The sequence below is a fragment of the Ranitomeya imitator genome, chromosome 8, assembly GCF_032444005.1.
Source record: "Ranitomeya imitator isolate aRanImi1 chromosome 8, aRanImi1.pri, whole genome shotgun sequence".
NCBI classification, from domain to species: Eukaryota; Metazoa; Chordata; class Amphibia; order Anura; family Dendrobatidae; genus Ranitomeya; species Ranitomeya imitator.
In genome coordinates this window covers 65,903,342-65,923,401 of record NC_091289.1, presented here as the reverse complement: position 1 = coordinate 65,923,401, position 20,060 = coordinate 65,903,342, and the positions used below count along the sequence as shown (strand labels likewise).

The 20,060-nt window shown below is 44.5% G+C and overlaps 1 protein-coding gene across 4 annotated transcripts in view; it reads right to left on the bottom strand.

Moving 5' to 3' along the window:
• Positions 1-19,265, bottom strand: part of LOC138647787 (cytochrome P450 2D15-like) — a 338,963-nt gene extending 319,698 nt beyond the window's left edge. For 2 of the 4 annotated variants that reach the window (XM_069737046.1, XM_069737048.1), the window contains exon 1: positions 18,975-19,265. In XM_069737046.1, coding sequence (XP_069593147.1) covers positions 18,975-19,169 — 195 coding nt within the window. In that variant the 5' untranslated portion in view covers positions 19,170-19,265. The remainder of the gene's footprint in view (positions 1-18,974) is intronic. The other 2 variants (XM_069737045.1, XM_069737047.1) reach the window with 2 other exon arrangements.
• Between the last annotated feature and the right edge of the window lie 795 nt (positions 19,266-20,060).

Sequence of the window (20,060 nt, the reverse complement as noted above, 5' to 3'; positions counted from 1 at the left end):
GGGAGCTCTAAGCCCGATTTCAGTGTACCTTCCCTATAAGTTCTGGTCTGGAGGCGGGGTTAGGGAGTTGAGTGTGAGACACCGAAGGGAAAGGAAGCAATAGAGAGGAACCTGGGGTCTGGAGCTGTGATTGGGTTCACCCCAAGATAAAGCACAAAGAGACCTGACACTGGAGTCTGTGGTGGTGAGAGGACTGCATACTCAGATTCCAAGTCTCCTGGCCCCAACTAACATCCACAGGCAACACAGCAGGTCAGGAGCCTGGGGCTGCCAGTGAGAAGGCAGTGCCCAAGACAGGCTCAGGCTGTCAGCCATATGGATTAGAAGTACAGACACTGAGAGGACTTGTGCAGATCTGCACAGCGAATGAATGGAAACTAGGTCAATGACCTGTAGTTACCTTCATTCGCGGTAATGCGCCCTCTGCTGGATGTCCTTCGAGCGTGGGAAAAAAATCAGAAAAGTTCCCAGGCTCGAGTTCATATGAGGACAACCAGCAGAGGGCGCCTCACCGCGAATTAAGGTAACTACAGGTCATTGACCTAGTTTTCATTCATTCGCTGGGGTTTTACAGTCAGGAGCACAGCTGCATTATAGCAGAGCTCCTGGCTGTAAAAAAAAAAAATAACCCCTTCAGATGGATTTACATCGTGGGACGTGACAGATCCTCGGAAGGTATGTATATTGTTGTTTTATTTTTTTTTTTCTTTGTCACAGAGCGAGGGTCTTCAGGTGGATTACCAGAATAATAAAATATTCAAACAACCTGTGTTTTTATTTCGTTAAAAGACTTTTTAATAATGTGTTTGTGTTTTTTTTAACCATTTCAGACTATTGGATTAATAATGGATAGGTGTCATAATTGACGCCTCTCCATTATTAACCTGGCTTAATGTCACCTTACAATAGCAAGGTGACATTAACCCTTCATTACCCCATATCCCACCGCTACACGGGAATGGGAAGAGAGTGGCCAAGTGCCAGAATAGGCGCATCTTCCAGATGTGCCTTTTCTGGGGTGGCTGGGGGCAGATGTTTTTAGCCAGGGGGGGGGCAATAACCGTGGACCCTCTCCAGGCTATTAATATCTGCCCTCAGTCACTGGCTTTACTACTCTGGCGGAGAAAATTGCGCGGGAGCCCACACCAATTTTTTCCGCCATTTAACCCTTTAATTTAATAGCTAGAACGCCCAAATTTTGCACATACACACTACTAACATTAGTAATGTGGAATATGCAAAAAAAATGGGAATATGGCATGGTTTACTGTATGTAAACCATGTCTCATATCATATCGGGTTTTGGAAGGAGATAGCAAAAGACGGCAATTGAATTACCCGCTTTTAAGCTATCTCGCTCTGGATGAAATATTAATACACTAACATATATATATATATATATATATAGACAGTACATATGTTTTTATTATTTTTTGAGCACATGGATCCCTTGCATATCCGTATGTCGTTTTTGCAAGCCTGCGAGAAAATCTCGCAGTACAGATGCCATACGGATTACATACGGAGGATGCCATGCGCAAAATACGCTGACACACCCTGCCTACGGAGGAGATACGGACCACTATTTTGGGGACTTTTCTGCGTATTACGGCCGTAAATTACGGACCATATTTTTATACGCTGAGTGTGACGCCGGCCTTAGTCAGACCTGGCCCCCTCCACTCCTTACTCACATCAGCACGCCGGAGTTGAGTGCACGCGCCCTCAGCGGTTCGCTGTCCCTGCTCCTGCCGTCTCTGTGGTCTAGGCAATGCCAGGTACTCAGCTCTTGTGCATCCGACCACGTGACGTCGTGGGCGGGGACTTCCGGACTTGTCTGTCGGCGCCTGCGCCGCCCTACACAATGGCGTCTGATGTCAGTTATGTGTTGTGAATTCTGCTCTTGGGTTCCCTCCAGTGGTTGTTGGTGGGAATGCAGTTGTCGCTGACTCGCAGTCCTGGCCAGGTGTATCGGATAATTACAATTCTGATTGGGATATTTAGGTGTGCAGGATCCTCTAGCCCTTGCCAGTTGTCAATGTTCCTTGTGAAGTGTTGGATCTCTTTCTGGCTTCTCCTGCTTGCTGCCAAATTCAGCAAACAGCCTGCAACAGGGGGAGGTGGTGACCTCCTCCTCCTCAACATCCGGACCACGCAGGGTGTCGGGAGCAGGAACAGCCGGAGCCACCGGGGCAGGAGAGCCGGCTCAGCATGTGACAGGCAGGCGAGACTATATACGGGGGCCTGATCCACAGGCGCCTCAGCGGGGGCGCAACGCGGGCGGCTAACATCTGGCCCTAGCAGCGCTGCCTTACCAAGCACAGCACAGAGCAGCAGGGGGTCGAGCGTGGCACGAGTCCTTGGGCCGGCGATCGGCACTGCGCAGGCCCCATCTCCCACTCCTGCACGCAGGGACCACCAGCGGCGACAGTCCCTGGATAACGCGGGCTCCCAGTCCCCAGCACAGACTTCCGCGGATCTTCCGGTAACGCCAAGGAGAGCGTCACCGAGCAACTTCCGCATGGACCATGGTGCACCAGACCACAACAGGAGGACGGAGGAGGAGAGGCAGCATCAGGCTACCGGACCGTCGGCTGCCGGGTCCACAGCGCTCGGGCAGCTTGGTGAGAACATCTCATTTTTACCTTATCCCCCTTTGTTAACCTCGTCTGGTAGGTGTAGTCACGAAGGGGTCCCAGGGGGGGTCCCAGGGGGATTAAATATGCTTATGCACGGTGTAAGAGATTTAGCTCTTCTGTGGGGGGCTGGGCAGACTGTTGCTCCACCATCTACTGCATGGCTGGGGTGTACAAGTAGGAGCTCTGGGCAAGGGGGCATGTTTGGTGAGGTATCTAATGTGCAGGCTAGGGATCCATCACCAGAGAATTTAAGGAACGAGAGCGGAGGGGCCGGTACAGTATCAGTGGCCAGTCAGGTAGGAGATACGGAAAAGGAGATGGAGGATACAGTGAGGTTAGAAGATACAGCACGTGGAGAGGAATACGTGTGTTTTGAGGGCCCTTTAGGAGCTCATCTTAAAAACGAGACTAGGGAAAAAATATGGAAAGGGGAGTATGTGGAAATTTTTTCTTTATTGCCCCTAGAATGGTTTAATTTAGATAGAGTGAGAAGAGATGACTCTAAGAAAGAGGAGGAAAAGAGGAGGTATAGATTGATTCTGAGAACTTTTACAAATTGGCTGCAGGCATTTGCCATTTTGGCCAGTGTTATAGGCAAAAAGGCTCCCGAAAATTGTTCGGGATTATTCTGTTATATGGACGCTATAGGGGAGGCTTATCGCGTTTACGGGGGTCAGGGGTGGTTGAGATATGATGAGCAATTTCGTCAGAGGAAGGCAGTTAGGCCTAACATTTGGTGGGATCATAAGGATATCGCTGTGTGGATGCGGGTGATGGTCCCATCCAGAGCGGCGCCTAGCACTCAGTCCTTTCCAGGGAGCGCAGGGGGCTATAGTCAGTCAGGACATCCAACGGCCATACAGAAGGGTTTGTGCTTCACATTCAACGAGGGGGCGTGTAGATTTGGCGCAAAATGCAAATTTAAGCATGAGTGTACAATCTGTGGAGGAGCACACGGATCATCTAAATGTTTCAGGGGAAACAGACAGAGAGGAGCGGAGGGATCTGAAAAAAGGGGTGACGCCAATTCGGCTGGGAGAGATGGTACACTACCTAAATAGGTACCCAGATAGGATGGTAGCTAGGTTGTTGGAAGATGGTTTCAGGGATGGTTTTAGAATCCGGTCAGTTGATATGGAAGTAAATTTGTCTAAGAAAAATTTGAAGTCGGCGCGGCAATTTCCAGAGGTTGTGTCGGAAAAGTTAGAGAAGGAAGTCAGTTTGGGTAGGATGGCAGGTCGGCTTGCTTGTCCTCCTTTGCGGAACTTAAGGGTATCGCCATTAGGTATAGTCCCTAAGAAGGAACCCAATAAATTTAGGATGATACATCATCTGTCATTTCCCAGGGGGTCGTCTGTAAATGATGGCATTGATCCGCAATTGTGCTCAGTGGTGTATACTTCTTTTGATGCAGCCATGCATTGGGTGCGGGTGTGCGGACAAGGTGCCAAGTTAGCAAAGATGGATATCGAAGCAGCGTTCAGGCTGTTACCTGTCCATCCTGATAGTATGCATTTGTCGGGTTGTTATTGGAATGGAGGTTATTTTGTCGTCCGCTGTCTTCCCATGGGGTGCTCCCTATCTTGTGCGTATTTTGAAACATTCAGCACTTTTTTGGAATGGGTGATAAAAGACGTGTCAGGTTTAAATGCATGTATACACTATCTTGATGATTTCTTGTTCATAGGGGCGGCTCAGACTGCAGACTGTTCAATATTATTGCATTCAATGGAGAAGACTGCTAAGAGTTTTGGGGTCCCATTAGTGGCAGATAAGACAGTGGGCCCAGTTACTGTTTTAAGTTTTTTAGATATTGAAATTGACACGATGGAAATGGTTTGCAGATTACCAGAGCAGAAAGTTGGCACGCTGCAAGATGAAGTGTTTAAGGCGCACAGCGCGAAGAAACTGAGATTACGTGAAGTGCAGTCGTTGTTGGGCAAGTTGAACTTCGCTTGTCGGATCATGCCGATGGGCCGAGCATTTTGCAGGAGGCTATCACTGTCAACAGCAGGTGTAAAATCTCATGTTCATTTTATTAGATTGAGAAAAGAGTTACGGGATGATCTGGCAGTTTGGGCAAGAATTTTGGAGGATTACAATGGTAAGTCCATTTGGATTGAACCAGTGATAGACGCGGATGCTTTGGGTCTATTTATCGCAGTGGTAGACGGACGCGGTTTCGGATTGTTTTTTCAGGGAGCTTGGTTGTTGGCGGAATGGCCTGAATTTTGGAAGGAGCAAGGTTGGACAACGAATCGGGTGTTGACATACCTGTTTCCCATTTTGATGGCCTTGTCGTTATGGGGCAAGGTTATCATGAACAAAAAGATACGTTTTCCATGCAGGTCAGAAAGCGAGGCGAGGGTGATGAATTCATTGTCAGCGGATTCCCCGTTAGTGGTTAAAATTTTGCAACGTCTGGTTTTCTTGGGTTTATCGTATAACTTGTGGATTGTGGCCGAAGTCAGGTCAATGGAGTGTAACTCAGTTGTTGTCGCTCTTTCTCATCTCCAGGAGGACCGTTTTCGAGAGCTGGTGCCTCAAGCAGACTCAACAGGCATGGAGTGTCCGGCGGATTTGTGGAATCTTCCTGGCGGGCTTTAGAGGGTTTATTGGTGAACTCCATAGCCGATAGATCCTGGAAGCAATATGATCATGCATGGGGCATTTGGGAGGAGTGGAAAGGTTGTTTAGGGGAGCGTTTACAAGATGAACCCAGATTGCTTTTGTTGATCGGTCGCCTAAAAGAAAAAGGTTGGTCTGTTTCTAAGTTGAACAACTGCTAACAGGATTAGCTTTTGGTTTTAAGGCCCGTGGTTCAAAAGATGTCACAAAATCATTTTTGGTGGGTCAAGCGGTAAAAGGATGGAGAAAGGGTTGGAAAGTTCAGGATTTAAGACGCCCGGTTTCGTACGAGGTGTTGTTGGTTTTAGGCGCACAGTTGTTGACGGTTTGTGTATCACAATGGGAGATTGACCTTTTCAGAGTAGCATTCGCTTTAGCCTTTTTTGGTGCTTTTTGCCTTGGGGAATTGGTTAGCCCCTCCAAGTTGAAGAAAGAGGGGGTACAGAGGGAAGATATTAATGTGTTTGGCGACAGAGTCAAGATATTACTGAGGTCCTCTAAGACCGATGTCTGCGGTAAGGGTTGCAAAATAACGTTTGCGTTTCCGGGTTCCATCATTTGTCCAGTGTTGTGCGCGAATAATTTCATTAGACACGGTGGTGCATTATCCAACCCCTTTTTGATACACGAAGATGGGTCTTTCTTATCGCGATTCCAGTTTATCGCGGTGTTCAAACGGTGTTTGGCAGCTGGGGGTGTTTCACCTACGTATTACAGTGGACACTCATTTAGGATTGGTGCGGCGATGGAGGTGGCAAGAAAAGGTTTAGGTGAAGAAATGGTTAAGAGAATTGGTCGATGGGAATCGATTAGATTCAGATTCTACATCCGCCCGAATTTAGTGGATTAGTTTTCCTAGGCTTCGTGAAAGTTTTTCTTACTTACGGTTTTTGTTATTTATTTCAGGCGGTACATCCCGTTTGGTCTGGATTTTAGGCCATTCATTCGTGTTCTGGGCAGCGCTAAGGGCAGAAGTTCGGCCGGATGGGCGTCAGCTGGGGTTCCAGAGAGTTTCCGCGACGTTGCGATGGATCGAGAAGCACGGGATGGTCTGGAGTCAATTCTTGCCGGAATTTCACCGATTCGTACGCTTAGGTCAAGACCCGGATTGGTGGTGGTTCACTTGGGCGGGAACGATTTGGGCAAAAGGCCATGCCAGGAGCTGATACAGGACATAAAATTTGACATGATGTGGTTGTGGGCGTCGTTCCCAAAGTTGATGGTGGTGTGGTCTGAGATTGTTCCTCGAAAAGTGTGTCGGGGGGCAAGGTCGGTGGAAGGAATAAATGAGGCAATAATGAAAGTGAACAGCGCAATTTTGCGCTTCATGTCACGAAATGGAGCTGTGGTTGTATGGCACGTTAATTTAGAATCGGGAAAAGGGGAATATTGGAGGTCAGACGAGGTTCACTTAAATGCGGTAGGGATGGACATGTGGTGTTTGGCCATCCAAGAGGGCATTGAAACCGGCCTCAGAGTTTGGAGGGACATAAATGTTTGAGGTGTCAGAACATTTATGTTGGTGGCGGGGGAGGGAGGTCCTCGAAGTTGGTGGAAAGGGCGATGGCGGATTACAGGGGGGGGGGAATCTCTATTGGTCCTGGACTCCCCCGGAGTAGTTTACGAGGAAATGTGGTCGATCAGTCGGTGGAATGGATAATTATGGGAATTGGTATTGGTTGGTTTTGGCCGGGCTGGTCATTAGCTGCCTCCGAGCTGGTGCTTTGCGGCTGGGGGTAAGACTAAGCCTGGAGGCCAAAAGGAATATCTATAATAGGAACATTGAAAATCCTTAATTTGTGGCTTCGAGGACCACCTCTTCCTAGTTTGGGTTTTTATTTAATTTTGTAATTGTTTGTTAATAAAAGGCTGCTGTGGCCATTTAATCCAAAACAGGTGTAATGTCATTTTTGGGTGTTACAACTGATGTTACTATAGGGTGGGGGCGGTATGGATAAGAATTTGGGAATGAAGGGATAGTTTCAGAGGCGCTGGTGAGTCAAGTGTACCCCATACGTCAAGTACCGAGTATCCCCGCGGCCTTTGGGGGCGCTCCAATAGTGCCAGTGGCTTTGCATGCATAGCTTGCTTAGTGCCACCATGAACATTTTCCTGAAGACTTTCAAAAGCTCAATCTAAGCGACTGCATCTCGCGGCTAAGACAACGCCATTGCAAAATTTTAAATAAAGAAGAAGAAAAGACATACAGATACAGCAAAAGAGATGGAACAAAGCTGAAGACTCTACCCACAGTCATGCGCCACATTTCCGTCTTGATGCATGAACATATGAATACAAGAAAAATTCATAGATTAAAGAAAATTTACATAACTGATTTCTTCACCTCAAGTATCATATTAATCAGTATGACAGCGCTAATATGGCCTTGTCTGTACTTTACTTAGTAAAATTATGCTGACAGGTTTTCTTTCATTTATTAATTGTGCTAAATATTCTTTGAAGTATCCACGTTTTGTAACTATATCCCTTATATAACTATATCCCTTCGTCTGATGAAGCTGCAGCAACCTCTCCCTATGCTAAGATCGGCAGAAGTAAGATGGCGGTCGGCGTGCACGCCCCTTTATAGCCCCTGTGACGCCGCAGAAAGCAAGCCAATCACTGTAATGCCCTTCTCTAAGATGGTGGGGACAGAGACCTATGTCATCATGCTGTCCACACTCTGCGTCCTCCTTCATTGGCTAAAAAATGGCGCTGAAAGCGTCATACGAAATGCGACTTTTGCGCGCAGATCGCCGACCTCATGGCCGATCCAACACTAGGATCGGGTCGGGTTTCATGAAACTCGACTTTGCCGAAAGTCGGCGATTTTTGAATTTGTCCTATCCGTTTCGCTCATCCCTACTCTGGACATCTTATGAAGGGGGTATTGTGGTGCGTCATAATTCTTGGCAGCCCATCCACTCACAGCATAGGCTACAACAGCTTAGGAGACCCACTGTTTAATAATGGCCCTTTAAGAAGATTAATGCTGCCTGGTGCACCAGGAAAAATAGGCTCTGTGACTTTAAGAGTCCCTCCTTCATAAATGAAACAAGATGGGTCTCCTTATGTGTCACACACCACATGGCCAGCTAGGGTTGTTAAATGTTACAATGACATTTCCCAGTGAATGCATTTGTAGTGGTTGAAAACAATGTTAAAGTTGAAAAACACTTCAAAAACGTTGCATCTGAACTAAGCCTAAGTGGGGGAGGAACATTATGGTCTGGGGTTAATAATTTGGCCTTACAGGCAAATCATTAAGCTGTAAAGAATGTATCTTAACATATTTCCCAGCAAAATCCTTTTTGGTTTCATTTTAGTGTTTCTTTTTTGTTGCACCAGGAAAAATGGCATGAATCTCGGAATTAAATGTTTACAGCTGTGAACTAGGTGTCAGGAATGCTTCCAGGGGCGATCCTCATGATGTCCATGTGTCATTTGAGCAGTGTTTCCATCATTTTCAGACGTTTTTAGACCTTAAAAGGACCCCCGGGGATCGCCGTAAAAATACTCGGGGCTCCCGCAGACTTACATTGGGCTCGTTGCTTGGGTCGAATACCCGAGTATTCCAATCTGCTCAACCCGAGCAACGAGCACCCGAGTATTTTAGTGCTTGCTCATCACTAGTTATAATTTTCAAAATGGGGTCACTTGAGGGGGGATTCTGATTCTCTAGCACTTAGGGGCTCTTTATATGGAGTATGCAAACTATTCAAGGAAAATCTGTTCTCCAGAAGGCAAATAGCGCTCCGTCCCTCCCGAGTCTCTCCGTATGGCTAAGCAGTACTGTACATCCACATACAGTTGTGCTCAAAAGTTTACATACCCCAGCAGAATTTTTGCTTTCTTGGCCTTTTTTTTCCGGAGAATATGAATGATAACACCAAAACTTTTTCTCCACTAATGGTTAGTGGTTGGGTGAAGCCATTTATTGTCAAACTACAATGCTTTCTCTTTTTAAATCATAATGGCAACCCAAAAACATCCAAATGACCCTGATCAAAAGTTCGCATACCCCATTTCTTAACCCCTTTCTGACATCGGACGTACTATCCCGTCCATGTGGGGTGGGCCCCTATGACCATGGACGGGATAGTACGTCCAGCGCGATCGGCGGCGCTCACGGGGGGAGCGCCGCCGATCGCGGCCGGGTGTCAGCTGTTTATCGCAGCTGACATCCGGCACTATGTGCCAGGAGCGGTCACGGACCGCCCCCGGCACATTAACCCCCGGCACACCGCGATCAAAGATGATCGCGATGTGCCGGCGGTACAGGGAAGCTTCCCGCAGGGAGGGGGCTCCCTGCGGGCTTCCCTGAGCCCCCCGCAGCAACGCGATGTGATCGCGTTGCTGCGAGGGTCTCACCTCCCTCCCTGCTCCCTCCAGCCCCGGATCCAAGATGGCCGCGGATCCGGGTCCTGCAGGGAGGGAGGTGGCTTCACAGAGCCTGCTCAGAGCAGGCACTGTGAAGGCTGCAGCGCTGCTAGTCAGATCAGTGATCTGACAGAGTGCTGTGCAAACTGTCAGATCACTGATCTGTGATGTCCCCCCCTGGGACAAAGTAAAAAAGTAAAAAAAAAAAATTTCAAATGTGTAAAAAAAAATTAAAAAAAATATTCCAAAATAATGAAAAAAAAAAAAAATATTATTCCCATAAATACATTTCTTTATCAAAATAAAAAAAAAAAAACAATAAAAGTACACATATTTAGTATCGCCGCGTCCGTAACGGCCCGACCTATAAAACTGGCCCACTAGTTAACCCCTTCAGTAAACACCGTAAGGAAAAAAAAAAAAACGAGGCAAAAAACAACGCTTTATTATCATACCGCCGAACAAAAAGTGGAATAACACGCGATCAAAAAGACAGATATAAATAACCATGGTACCGCTGAAAACGTCATCTTGTCCCGCAAAAAACGAGCCGCCATACAGCATCATCAGCAAAAAAATAAAAAAGTTATAGTCCTGAGAATAAAGCGATGCCAAAATAATTATTTTTTCTATAAAATAGTTTTTATCGTATAAAAGCGCCAAAACATAAAAAAATGATATAAATGAGGTGTCACTGTAATCGTACTGACCCGAAGAATAAAACTGCTTTATCAATTTTACCAAACGCGGAACGGTATAAACGCCTCCCCCAAAAGAAATTCATGAATAGCTGGTTTTTGGTCATTCTGCCTCACAAAAATCGGAATAAAAAGCGATCAAAAAATGTCACGTGCCCGAAAATGTTACCAATAAAAACCAATAAAAACGTCAACTCGTCCCGCAAAAAACAAGACCTCACATGACTCTGTGGACCAAAATATAGAAAGATTATAGCTCTCAAAATGTGGTAACGCAAAAAATATTTTTTGCAATAAAAAGCGTCTTTCACTGTGTGACGGCTGCCAATCATAAAAATCCGCTAAAAACCCCGCTATAAAAGTAAATCAAACCCCCCTTCATCACCCCCTTAGTTAGGGAAAAATTAAAAAAATGTATTTATTTCCATTTTCCCATTAGGGCTAGGGTTAGAGTTAGGGCTAGGGTTAGGGCTAGGGTTAGGGCTAGGGCTAGGGTTAGGGCTAGGGTTAGGGCTAGGGTTAGGGCTAGGGTTAGGGCTAGGGTTAGGGCTAGGGTTAGGGTTAGGGCTAGGGTTAGGGCTAGGGTTAGGGCTAGGGTTAGGGCTAGGGTTAGGATTAGGGTTAGGGCTAGGGTTAGGGCTAGGGCTACAGTTTGGGTTGGGGCTAAAGTTACAGTTAGGGTTTAGATTACATTTACGGTTGGGAATAGGGTTGGGATTAGGGTTAGGGGTGTGTCAGGGTTAGAGGTGTGGTTAGGGTTACTGTTGGGATTAGGGTTAGGGATGTGTTTGGATTAGGGTTTCAGTTATAATTGGGGGGTTTCCACTGTTTAGGCACATCAGGGGCTCTCCAAACGCGACATGGCGTCCGATCTCAATTCCAGCCAATTCTGCGTTGAAAAAGTAAAACAGTGCTTCTTCCCTTCCGAGCTCTCCCGTGTGCCCAAACAGGGGTTTACCCCAACATATGGGGTATCAGCGTACTCAGGACAAATAGGACAACAACTTTTGGGGTCCAATTTCTCCTGTTACCCTTGGGAAAATACAAAACTCGGGGCTAAAACATATTTTTTGTGGGAAAAAAAAAGATTTTTTATTTTCACGGCTCTGCGTTATAAACTGTAGTGAAACACTTGGGGGTTCAAAGTTCTCACAACACATCTAGACCCTGGGGGGTCTAGTTTCCAATATGGGGTCACTTGTGGGGGGTTTCTACTGTTTAGGTACATTAGGGGTTCTGCAAACGCAATGTGACGCATGCAGACCATTCCATCTAAGTCTGCATTCCAAATGGCGCTCCTTCCCTTCCGAGCTCTGCCATGCGCTCAAACGGTGGTTTCCCCCAATATACGGGGTATCAGCGTACTCAGGACAAATTGGACAACAACTTTTGGGGTCGAATTTCTCCTCTTACCCTCGGGAAAATACAAAACTGGGGGCTAAAAAATAATTTTGGGGGGAAAGATTTTTTTTTTTAATTTTCACGGCTCTGCGTTACAAACTGTAGTGAAACACTTGGGGGATCAAAGCTATCACAACACATCTAGATGAGTTCCTTAGGGGGTCTAGTTTCCAAAATGGTGTCACTTGTGGGAGGTTTCTACTGTTTAGGTACATTAGGGGCTCTGCAAATGCAATGTGACACCTGCAGACCATTCCATCTAAGTCCTCATTCCAAATGGAGCTCCTTCCCTTCCGAGCCCTCCCATGCGCCCAAACAGTGGTTCCCCCCCACATATGGGGTATCAGCGCACTCAGGACAAATTGGACAACAAATTGTGGGGTCGAATTTCTCCTGTTACCCTCGGGAAAATACAAAACTGGGGGCTAAAAAATAATTTTTGTGGGAAAAAATTTTTGTTTTATTTTTACGGCTCTCCATTATAAACTTCTGTGAAGCCCTTGGTGGGTCAAAGCGCTCAGCACACATCTAGATAAGTTCCTAAGGGGGTCTACTTTCCAAAATGGTGTCACTTGTGGGGGGTTTCTACTGTTTAGGTACATTAGGGGCTCTGCAAACGCAATGTGACACCTGCAGACCATTCTATCTAAGTCTGCATTCAAATGGCACTCCTTCCCTTCTGAGCCCTCCCATGTGCCCAAACAGTGGTTCCCCCCACATATGGTGTATCATCGCACTCAGGACAAATTGGGCAACAAATTTTGGAGTCCAATTTCTCCTGTTACCCTCAGGAAAATACAAAACTGGGGGCTAAAAAAATAATTTTTGTGGGAAAAAAATTTTGTTTTATTTTTACGGCTCTGCATTATAAACTTCTGTGAAGCACTTGGTGGGTCAAAGTGCTCACCACACCTCTAGATAAGTTCCTTAGGGGGTCTACTTTCCAAAATGGTGTCATTTGTGGGGGGTTTCAATGTTTAGGCACATCAGTGGCTCTTCAAACGCAACATGGCGTCCCATCTCAATTCCTGTCAATTTTGCTTTGAAAAGTCAAACGGCGCTCCTTCCCTTCCGAGCTCTCCCATCCGCCCAAACAGTGGTTTACCCCCACATATGGGGTATCAGCGTACTCAGGACAAATTGTACAACAACTTTTGGGGTCCAATTTCTTCTCTTACCCTTGGGAAAATAAAAAATTGGGGGCAAAAAGATAATTTTTGTGAAAAAATATGATTTTTTATTTTTACGGTTCTACATTATAAACTTCTGTGAAGCACTTGGTGGGTCAAAGTGCTCACCACACCTCTAGATAAGTTCCTTAGGGGGTCTACTTTCCAAAATGGTGTCATTTGTGGGGGGTTTCAATGTTTAGGCACATCAGTGGCTCTTCAAACGCAACATGAAGTCCCATCTCAATTCCTGTCAATTTTGCATTGAAAAGTCAAACGGCACTCCTTCCCTTCCGAGCTCTCCCATCCGCCCAAACAGTGGTTTACCCCCACATATGGGCTATCAGCGTACTCAGGACAAATTGTACAACAACTTTTGGGGTCCAATTTCTTCTCTTACCCTTGGGAAAATAAAAAATTGGGGGCAAAAAGATAATTTTTGTGAAAAAATATGATTTTTTATTTTTACGGTTCTACATTATAAACTTCTGTGAAGCACTTGTTGGGTCAAAGTGCTCACCACACCTCTAGATAAGTTCCTTAGGGGGTCTACTTTCCAAAATGGTGTCACTTGTGGGGGGTTTCAATGTTTAGCCACATCAGGGGCTCTCCAAACGAAACATGGCGTCCCATCTCAATTCCAGTCAATTTTGCATTGAAAAGTCAAATGGCACTCATTCGCTTCCGAGCTCTGCCATGCGCCCAAACAGTGGTTTACCCCCACATGTGGGGTATTGGCATACTCAAGACAAATTGTACAATAATGTTTGGGGTCCATTTTCTCCTGTTACCCTTGGTAAAATAAAACAAATTGGAGCTGAATTAAATTTTTTGTGAAAAAAAGTTAAATGTTCATTTTTATTTAAACATTCAAAAAATTCCTGTGAAGCACCAGAAGGGTTAATAAACTTCTTGAATATGGTTTTGAGCACCTTGAGGGGTGTAGTTTTTAGAATGGTGTCACACTTGGGTATTTTCTATCATATAGACCCCTCAAAATGACTTCAAATGAGATGTGGTCCCTAAAATAAAATGGTGTTGTAGAAATGAGAAATTGCTGGTCAACTTTTAACCCTTATAACTCCCTAACAAAAAAAAATTTTGGTTCCAAAATTGTGCTGATGTAAAGTAGACATGTGGGAAATGTTACTTATTAAGTATTTTGTGTGACATATCTCTGTGATTTAATTGCATAAAAATTCAAAGTTGGAAAATTGCGAAATTTTCATAATTTTCGCCAAATTTCCGTTTTTTTCACAAATAAACGCAGGTACTATCAAAGAATTTTTACCATTGTCATGAAGTACAATATGTCACGAGAAAACAATGTCAGAATCACCAGGATCCATTGAAGCGTTCCAGAGTTATAACCTCATAAAGGGACAGTGGTCAGAATTGTAAAAATTGGCCCGGTCATTAACGTGCAAACCACTCTTGGGGGTAAAGGGGTTAATACTGCATATTGCCCGTGTATTGTATTGCCATGAATGACAGCTTGAAGTATTTTGCGGTAGTTGTGGATGAGGTTCTTTATTTTCTCAGATGGTTAAGCTACTCACTGTTATTGGCAGTTTTACAAGAAACAAAATGTTAAGAAACATTTCCCCCACATATAGTATTGGCATGCTCAGGGGAAATTAAACAACAAATTGAATGGTACATTTTCTCCTGTTATAGTTGCGAAAGTAAAAAAAAAATAGATCTAGGGGAAAGATAGTAAATGTTTATTTTTTACTTCCATATTCAGTTAATTCATGTGAAGCACCTGAAGGGTTAATAAACTTTTTGAATGTGGTTTTGAGCACCTTGAGGGGTGAACTTTTTTGAATGATGTCATTTTGGGGTATTTTCTGTCATATAGACCACTCAAAGTCACTTCAAATGCGAGGTGGTCCCCCCCAAAATAGTAACTTTGGGGTTTCCATCTAAATCTCTGAGTGGCGTGATTCAGATGAAACCCCCGATGAATCCATTCACTATAGCAAGGCAGCAAAGTTACTCTGGACTCCAAGTGGCCTCTGTTCCGCAGTGTCCTTCTTTTAAAAAGTGCATAAAACTGGTGACGGCACTTTTATGCAATCCTAAAAAGACGAACACCGCTGGATCACAAGTCAGACGGTGTTCACAGTGCCTCCATCTGCCTCATTATAGGGAATTATCAGCCAGAGGTTCTGTGTGAATCACGTATTTAAGAGATTTACATGGAAACCCTGATGTAAGCGCTCAGCACAGGATAAATGTGCGCTGAGCCTTACTGCAATCTTTGGGAGGCAGAATGAAAAAATCCACAGCATGTTAAGAATTGGTTTTATTTCTCTTTTATGCCGCTACTCTGGCGGTATAAGTCATTAGGCAACTTTATTCTTCGGGTCGATGCGATTACAGAGATACCAGTTTTATATTGGGTTTTTATGTTTGGCTGCTGTCACACACCAAAAGACGCTTTTTATTGCGAAAACTAGTTTTTGCGTCACCATATTTTGAGAGCTATAATTTTTTCATATTTTATCAAACAGAGTCATGCGAGGGCTTGTTTTTTGTGGGATGAACTGACTAGTGATAAGGGCAGTCCCACACGTCCAGAGAATTCCGGTACCAGAAAAATCGGTACCGGAATTATCCGTGTCCGTGTGACCGTGCATTTCTGTGGCACATCAGTGTGGCACACAGGCGGCACACGTGTGCCGCCCGTGTGCCGACTGGGTACCACACGCACCGTGCAGGAGACAGCGCAAGATATAAGCGCTGTCCCCTGCATCTTGTGCTGAAGCTGCCATTCATATCTTCTCTGCAGCAGCGTTTGCTGTAGAGAAGATATGAATAATCCTTTTTTTTTTTTGTTTCTCGTGTTTATAATAAAGATCCATGTCCCCAGCCCCCTCCCACCCCCTGTGCGCCCGCCCGCTGTTATTAAAACACTCACCCGGCTCCCTCGCTGGCGCTGCTTCCTGTCCTGGCCGCACCTTCTACTGTATGAGCGGTCACGTGGGGCTGCCCATTACAGAAATGAATATGCGGCTCCACCCCTATACTGTAGCGCTGTCTCCTGCACGGCACACAGACTGCACACGGACAATGTCCATGTGCGGTACGTGTTTTACACGGACCCATTGACTTTAATGGGTCCGTGTAATCCGTGCGCTCCCACGAACACTGACATGTCTCCGTGTTTGGCACACGGAGACACGGTCCGCAAAAAAATCAATGACATCTGCACAGATGCATTGATTTCAATGTGTCTACGTGTGCCAGTGGTTCCGGTACGTGAGGAAACTGTCACCTCACGTACCAGAGCCACTGACGTGTGAAACCGGCCTAAGCAAGTGCACTCGTTTGCTCGGGTGACCTCCAAGTATTTATGACTGCTTGGAGATTTAGTTTTCATCATGGCAGCTGAATGATTTACAGCTAGTAGCCAGCCTAACTACATTTGCGGGTTACCTGGTTGCTAGGGAATCCCCACATGTAATCAAGCAGGCTAGTAGCTGTAAATTATTCAGCTGTCGGGATGAAAACTAAATCTCCGAGCAGTCATAAATACTCAGAGGTCACCCGAGCACACTCGCTCATCACTAGAGCTGATGTTTCTATTGGTATGATTTTCGGGCACATGACATTTTTTGATCGCTTTCTATTCCGATTTTTGGGAGACAGAATCAACAAAAACAAGCAATTCAGGAAATGCTTTTTGTTTTTTATACTGTTCCACGTGTGGTAAAATTGGTAAGGCAGTTTTATTCTTCGGGTCAGTACGATTACAGCGATACCTCATTTATATTTTTTTATGTTTTGGCGCTTTTACACAATAAAAACTATTTTAAAGAAAAAATACGGTAATTGTTTTTGCATCGCTTTATTCAGAGAGCTATAACTTTTTTATCTTTCTGCTGATTGAGCTGTATGGTGGCTTGTTTTTTGCGGAAGAAGATGACGTATACAGTGGTACCATTTCTATTTACATCTGTCTTTTCGATCACGTTTTATTTCTCTTTTTGTTCGGCGGTATGATGATAAATTATTTATCTAGGAGTTAACTAGTGGGACTGTTTGATAGAGCAGGTCGTTACGGACGCGGCGATACCAAATATGTGTACTTTTATTGTTTTTTTTATTGACACAAATAAATGTATTTATTTAAAAATATTTATTTCTTTTTTTTTATTTAGGGATTTTTTTTTTTTTTATATTTTTACACTTTACAATATTTTTTTAAAAACTTTATTACATTGTCCCAGTATGGAACATTACTTTATTACAGCAGATCGCTGATCTGACACTTTGCACAGCACAGTGTCAGATCAGCGAACTGACAGGCAGGGAAGGAGGCATGCCAGCGCCTGCTGAGAGCAGGCGCTTACAAGCCACCTCCCTGCAGGACCTAGAACGACCCTGCGACCATCTTGGTGCCGGGGGTCTCCATGGAGACCATCAGAACAATGCGATCTCATCATGTCGTTCTGAGGGAAGCGCGCAGGGAGCCCCCTCCCTGCGCAATGCTTCTCTATGCCGCTGTCACTGCTGACAGCGGCATCAGAGGGGTTAAATGCCCACGATTGGTGCTAGCACTAGTAGTGAGCATTGCTGCGGGGTGTTAGCTGTCACATAAATTTGATACCGACATGCAATCGCCGCGGTGCTCAGCATGAGACTGCGGCGATCACGGCACGGTACTAGTATTGCTCTGGTCACAAATGCACCTCCCGCAGAGCAGTACTGGTACAGCGAATGTCATGAAGGGGTTAAAGTGGAGTAAAAGTAAGACACCATTGTTCTCAGCAGCAATCTGGCAGTCAGAGATGCTTCCAGGGGTCTTCCCCATGTTGTTCTCCTTCCTTTTAGCACTTTTTCCAGCCATTCCAACATTTTCATTGCCCCCTTTCTTTGTAGGGTCTGCCGAAAAAAAGCTCAGCTTTCACATTGACTCCCATTAAACTTGTTACTCGAAATGAACATGCGACTATTAGGAATGGCTCGTTTTGAGCAACGAGCACCTTTGCCTTTCAGTTCTCGCTCATCCCTAATAATCTGCCACTGCAATGTGATTTTCGTTTTTCATGAAGCTGGAGGAGCTTGTACAGAATATTATAATGATCATTTTACAGTTCATAATAATTCCTGATATCTGTATTTTAAACTCTAGACATATTACCCTTATAAATCTTCATGATTCATTCATTTTGGTTTTACAATCTGTTCATAATCAGGTTGGGGCTGTGACTTGAACTGTCAAACATTGCTATGTGTAGCTGCTAGATCACAGCACATTACAACTGAACATGGACACATTTCAGCTCCTGGGGTAATGCAAGCATGACAAGAAAGTTTTAAAATTCCAACAGGGTCGTTTTTTTTCTTTCAACCTCCCCATTCACTTATCATACGCTGTGATGTTGCTGCTACACAAAGATTTTCGTTACTACTACCTGTGTCACGGCCAATGTAGCCATGCAGCCCTAGCCTTAAGTTGCCTTTGGTTTTTGTTACAAAAAATCAGGTTGGGAGCCAGGGTCACTATGTAGGACACTAGGAATTGTTAAATGGGGCAGTCTGCAGTTAGTTATTTCAGGACAGATGTTTCCACTTAGAATTTTAATGGGGAATCCAATTTTTTATGAAATACATTTAATCCATTATTTCGACATCTCGGCAAAATGTGACGAAGGCTCAACTTTTTAGGTTTTGCAGATATAGGATAGAATTTGATCGCTCATAGCGTATCCAGTTTTGTTCCTGGTAAACTTCCAAATAGAGTTCCAGAAACAACACATGAGTAAGTAAAATTCCAAATACAGGCACTCCAGGCTCAGCATATCATCCTTAGATATATCCAAACTCCAACATTATAGAAAAATCACTTCATTAAAAGTTCAATGATAAAACATACAATGAGATTTGTCAGGCATGGATACAACTAATTTGATGTTCTGAGCCTGCAGTGCCAATACTTAGAATTTCATTTACATTTGTATTTTAGTTACAGGTAGTGTTTTATATTATATATTCTCTGTATTGAAGTCTGCATGATATTTGTATCTGTCCAATAATAGCACATACTGTACCTGATTAAATGTTACTGTAGGATTTCTGAAGTCTACCTGCAGAATGTTACCAAGAAATGGAAGACCTCTTGGACCTGGGGGAAAGTGTGATCCATTCTTCCTCCTCTTCATAAAGTCCAAGATGAAAAGGCAAACAATGAATGTTGCACCCAATAAAAATACATTGGAAAAAAAAAAGGAGATAAACTCCGCCATCTCCTCTCTGTGCTACGTCTACTCGATCTTACTACTACTCGCTCACAGATCTTGCTATACAGGTGTATAAATCACTTCTCCGCATTCAATAGGGTTAGAATCTATAAAACCTGTATTAAGCAATAATTAGCTACTGTAGGCTTATATACGCCCACAATACATCAAAGTTTAAAGTACTTGGGTTTTTTGTAATATTGACACTCCAGGGAAGGGAAGGAACATTCTATAGTGAGCTGAAAATACTATAATTCTGAAAATGTTGACAATTGCCTGAGCTTGTTCTAAACTTCCAAAGTTCCATTAAGGTCATGCCTAATACCAAAGTGTATGCTCTGTCAGATGTAGCAATACATTGTGCAAGGTCTAACAAGCTCTATGCATGCAGACCATCTAATAATCTCTGCAGGTAAAAGAGCAAGAAACTGACTTCTCATCCCATAATTTATTAGTACAAAACATTGTGTGAATGACTTAGAATAAAACACAAATGGTGAGCAAAACTGTATGAATTTGATAGCTAAGATGCAGATGGGAGGGGTCCTCATGGCACCCTCCAAATCATATCATAGGATGCAAAAGAAAAGCTTACCTCTTACCCTATCACTCCTTGCTTGTGGCTTTTTTTCTTGAGGTCACCATCAGGGCATTACTGCCCTTACTGCTGTATCTGGCCCGGTGAGCAGAGGGAAAGAGGGGGCCTCTCTTGTGATTTTACTCAACAGGGTATTGTGTACTGTGCGCAAACGCGCCGGCTAGGGCTTGTAAACAATTAAAGGGACTCTGTCACCTGAATTTGGAGGGAACAATTTTTATCCATAGGGGCGGGTTTTCGAGTGTTTGATTCACCCTTTCCTTACCCGCTGGCTGTATGCTGGCTGCAATATTGGATTG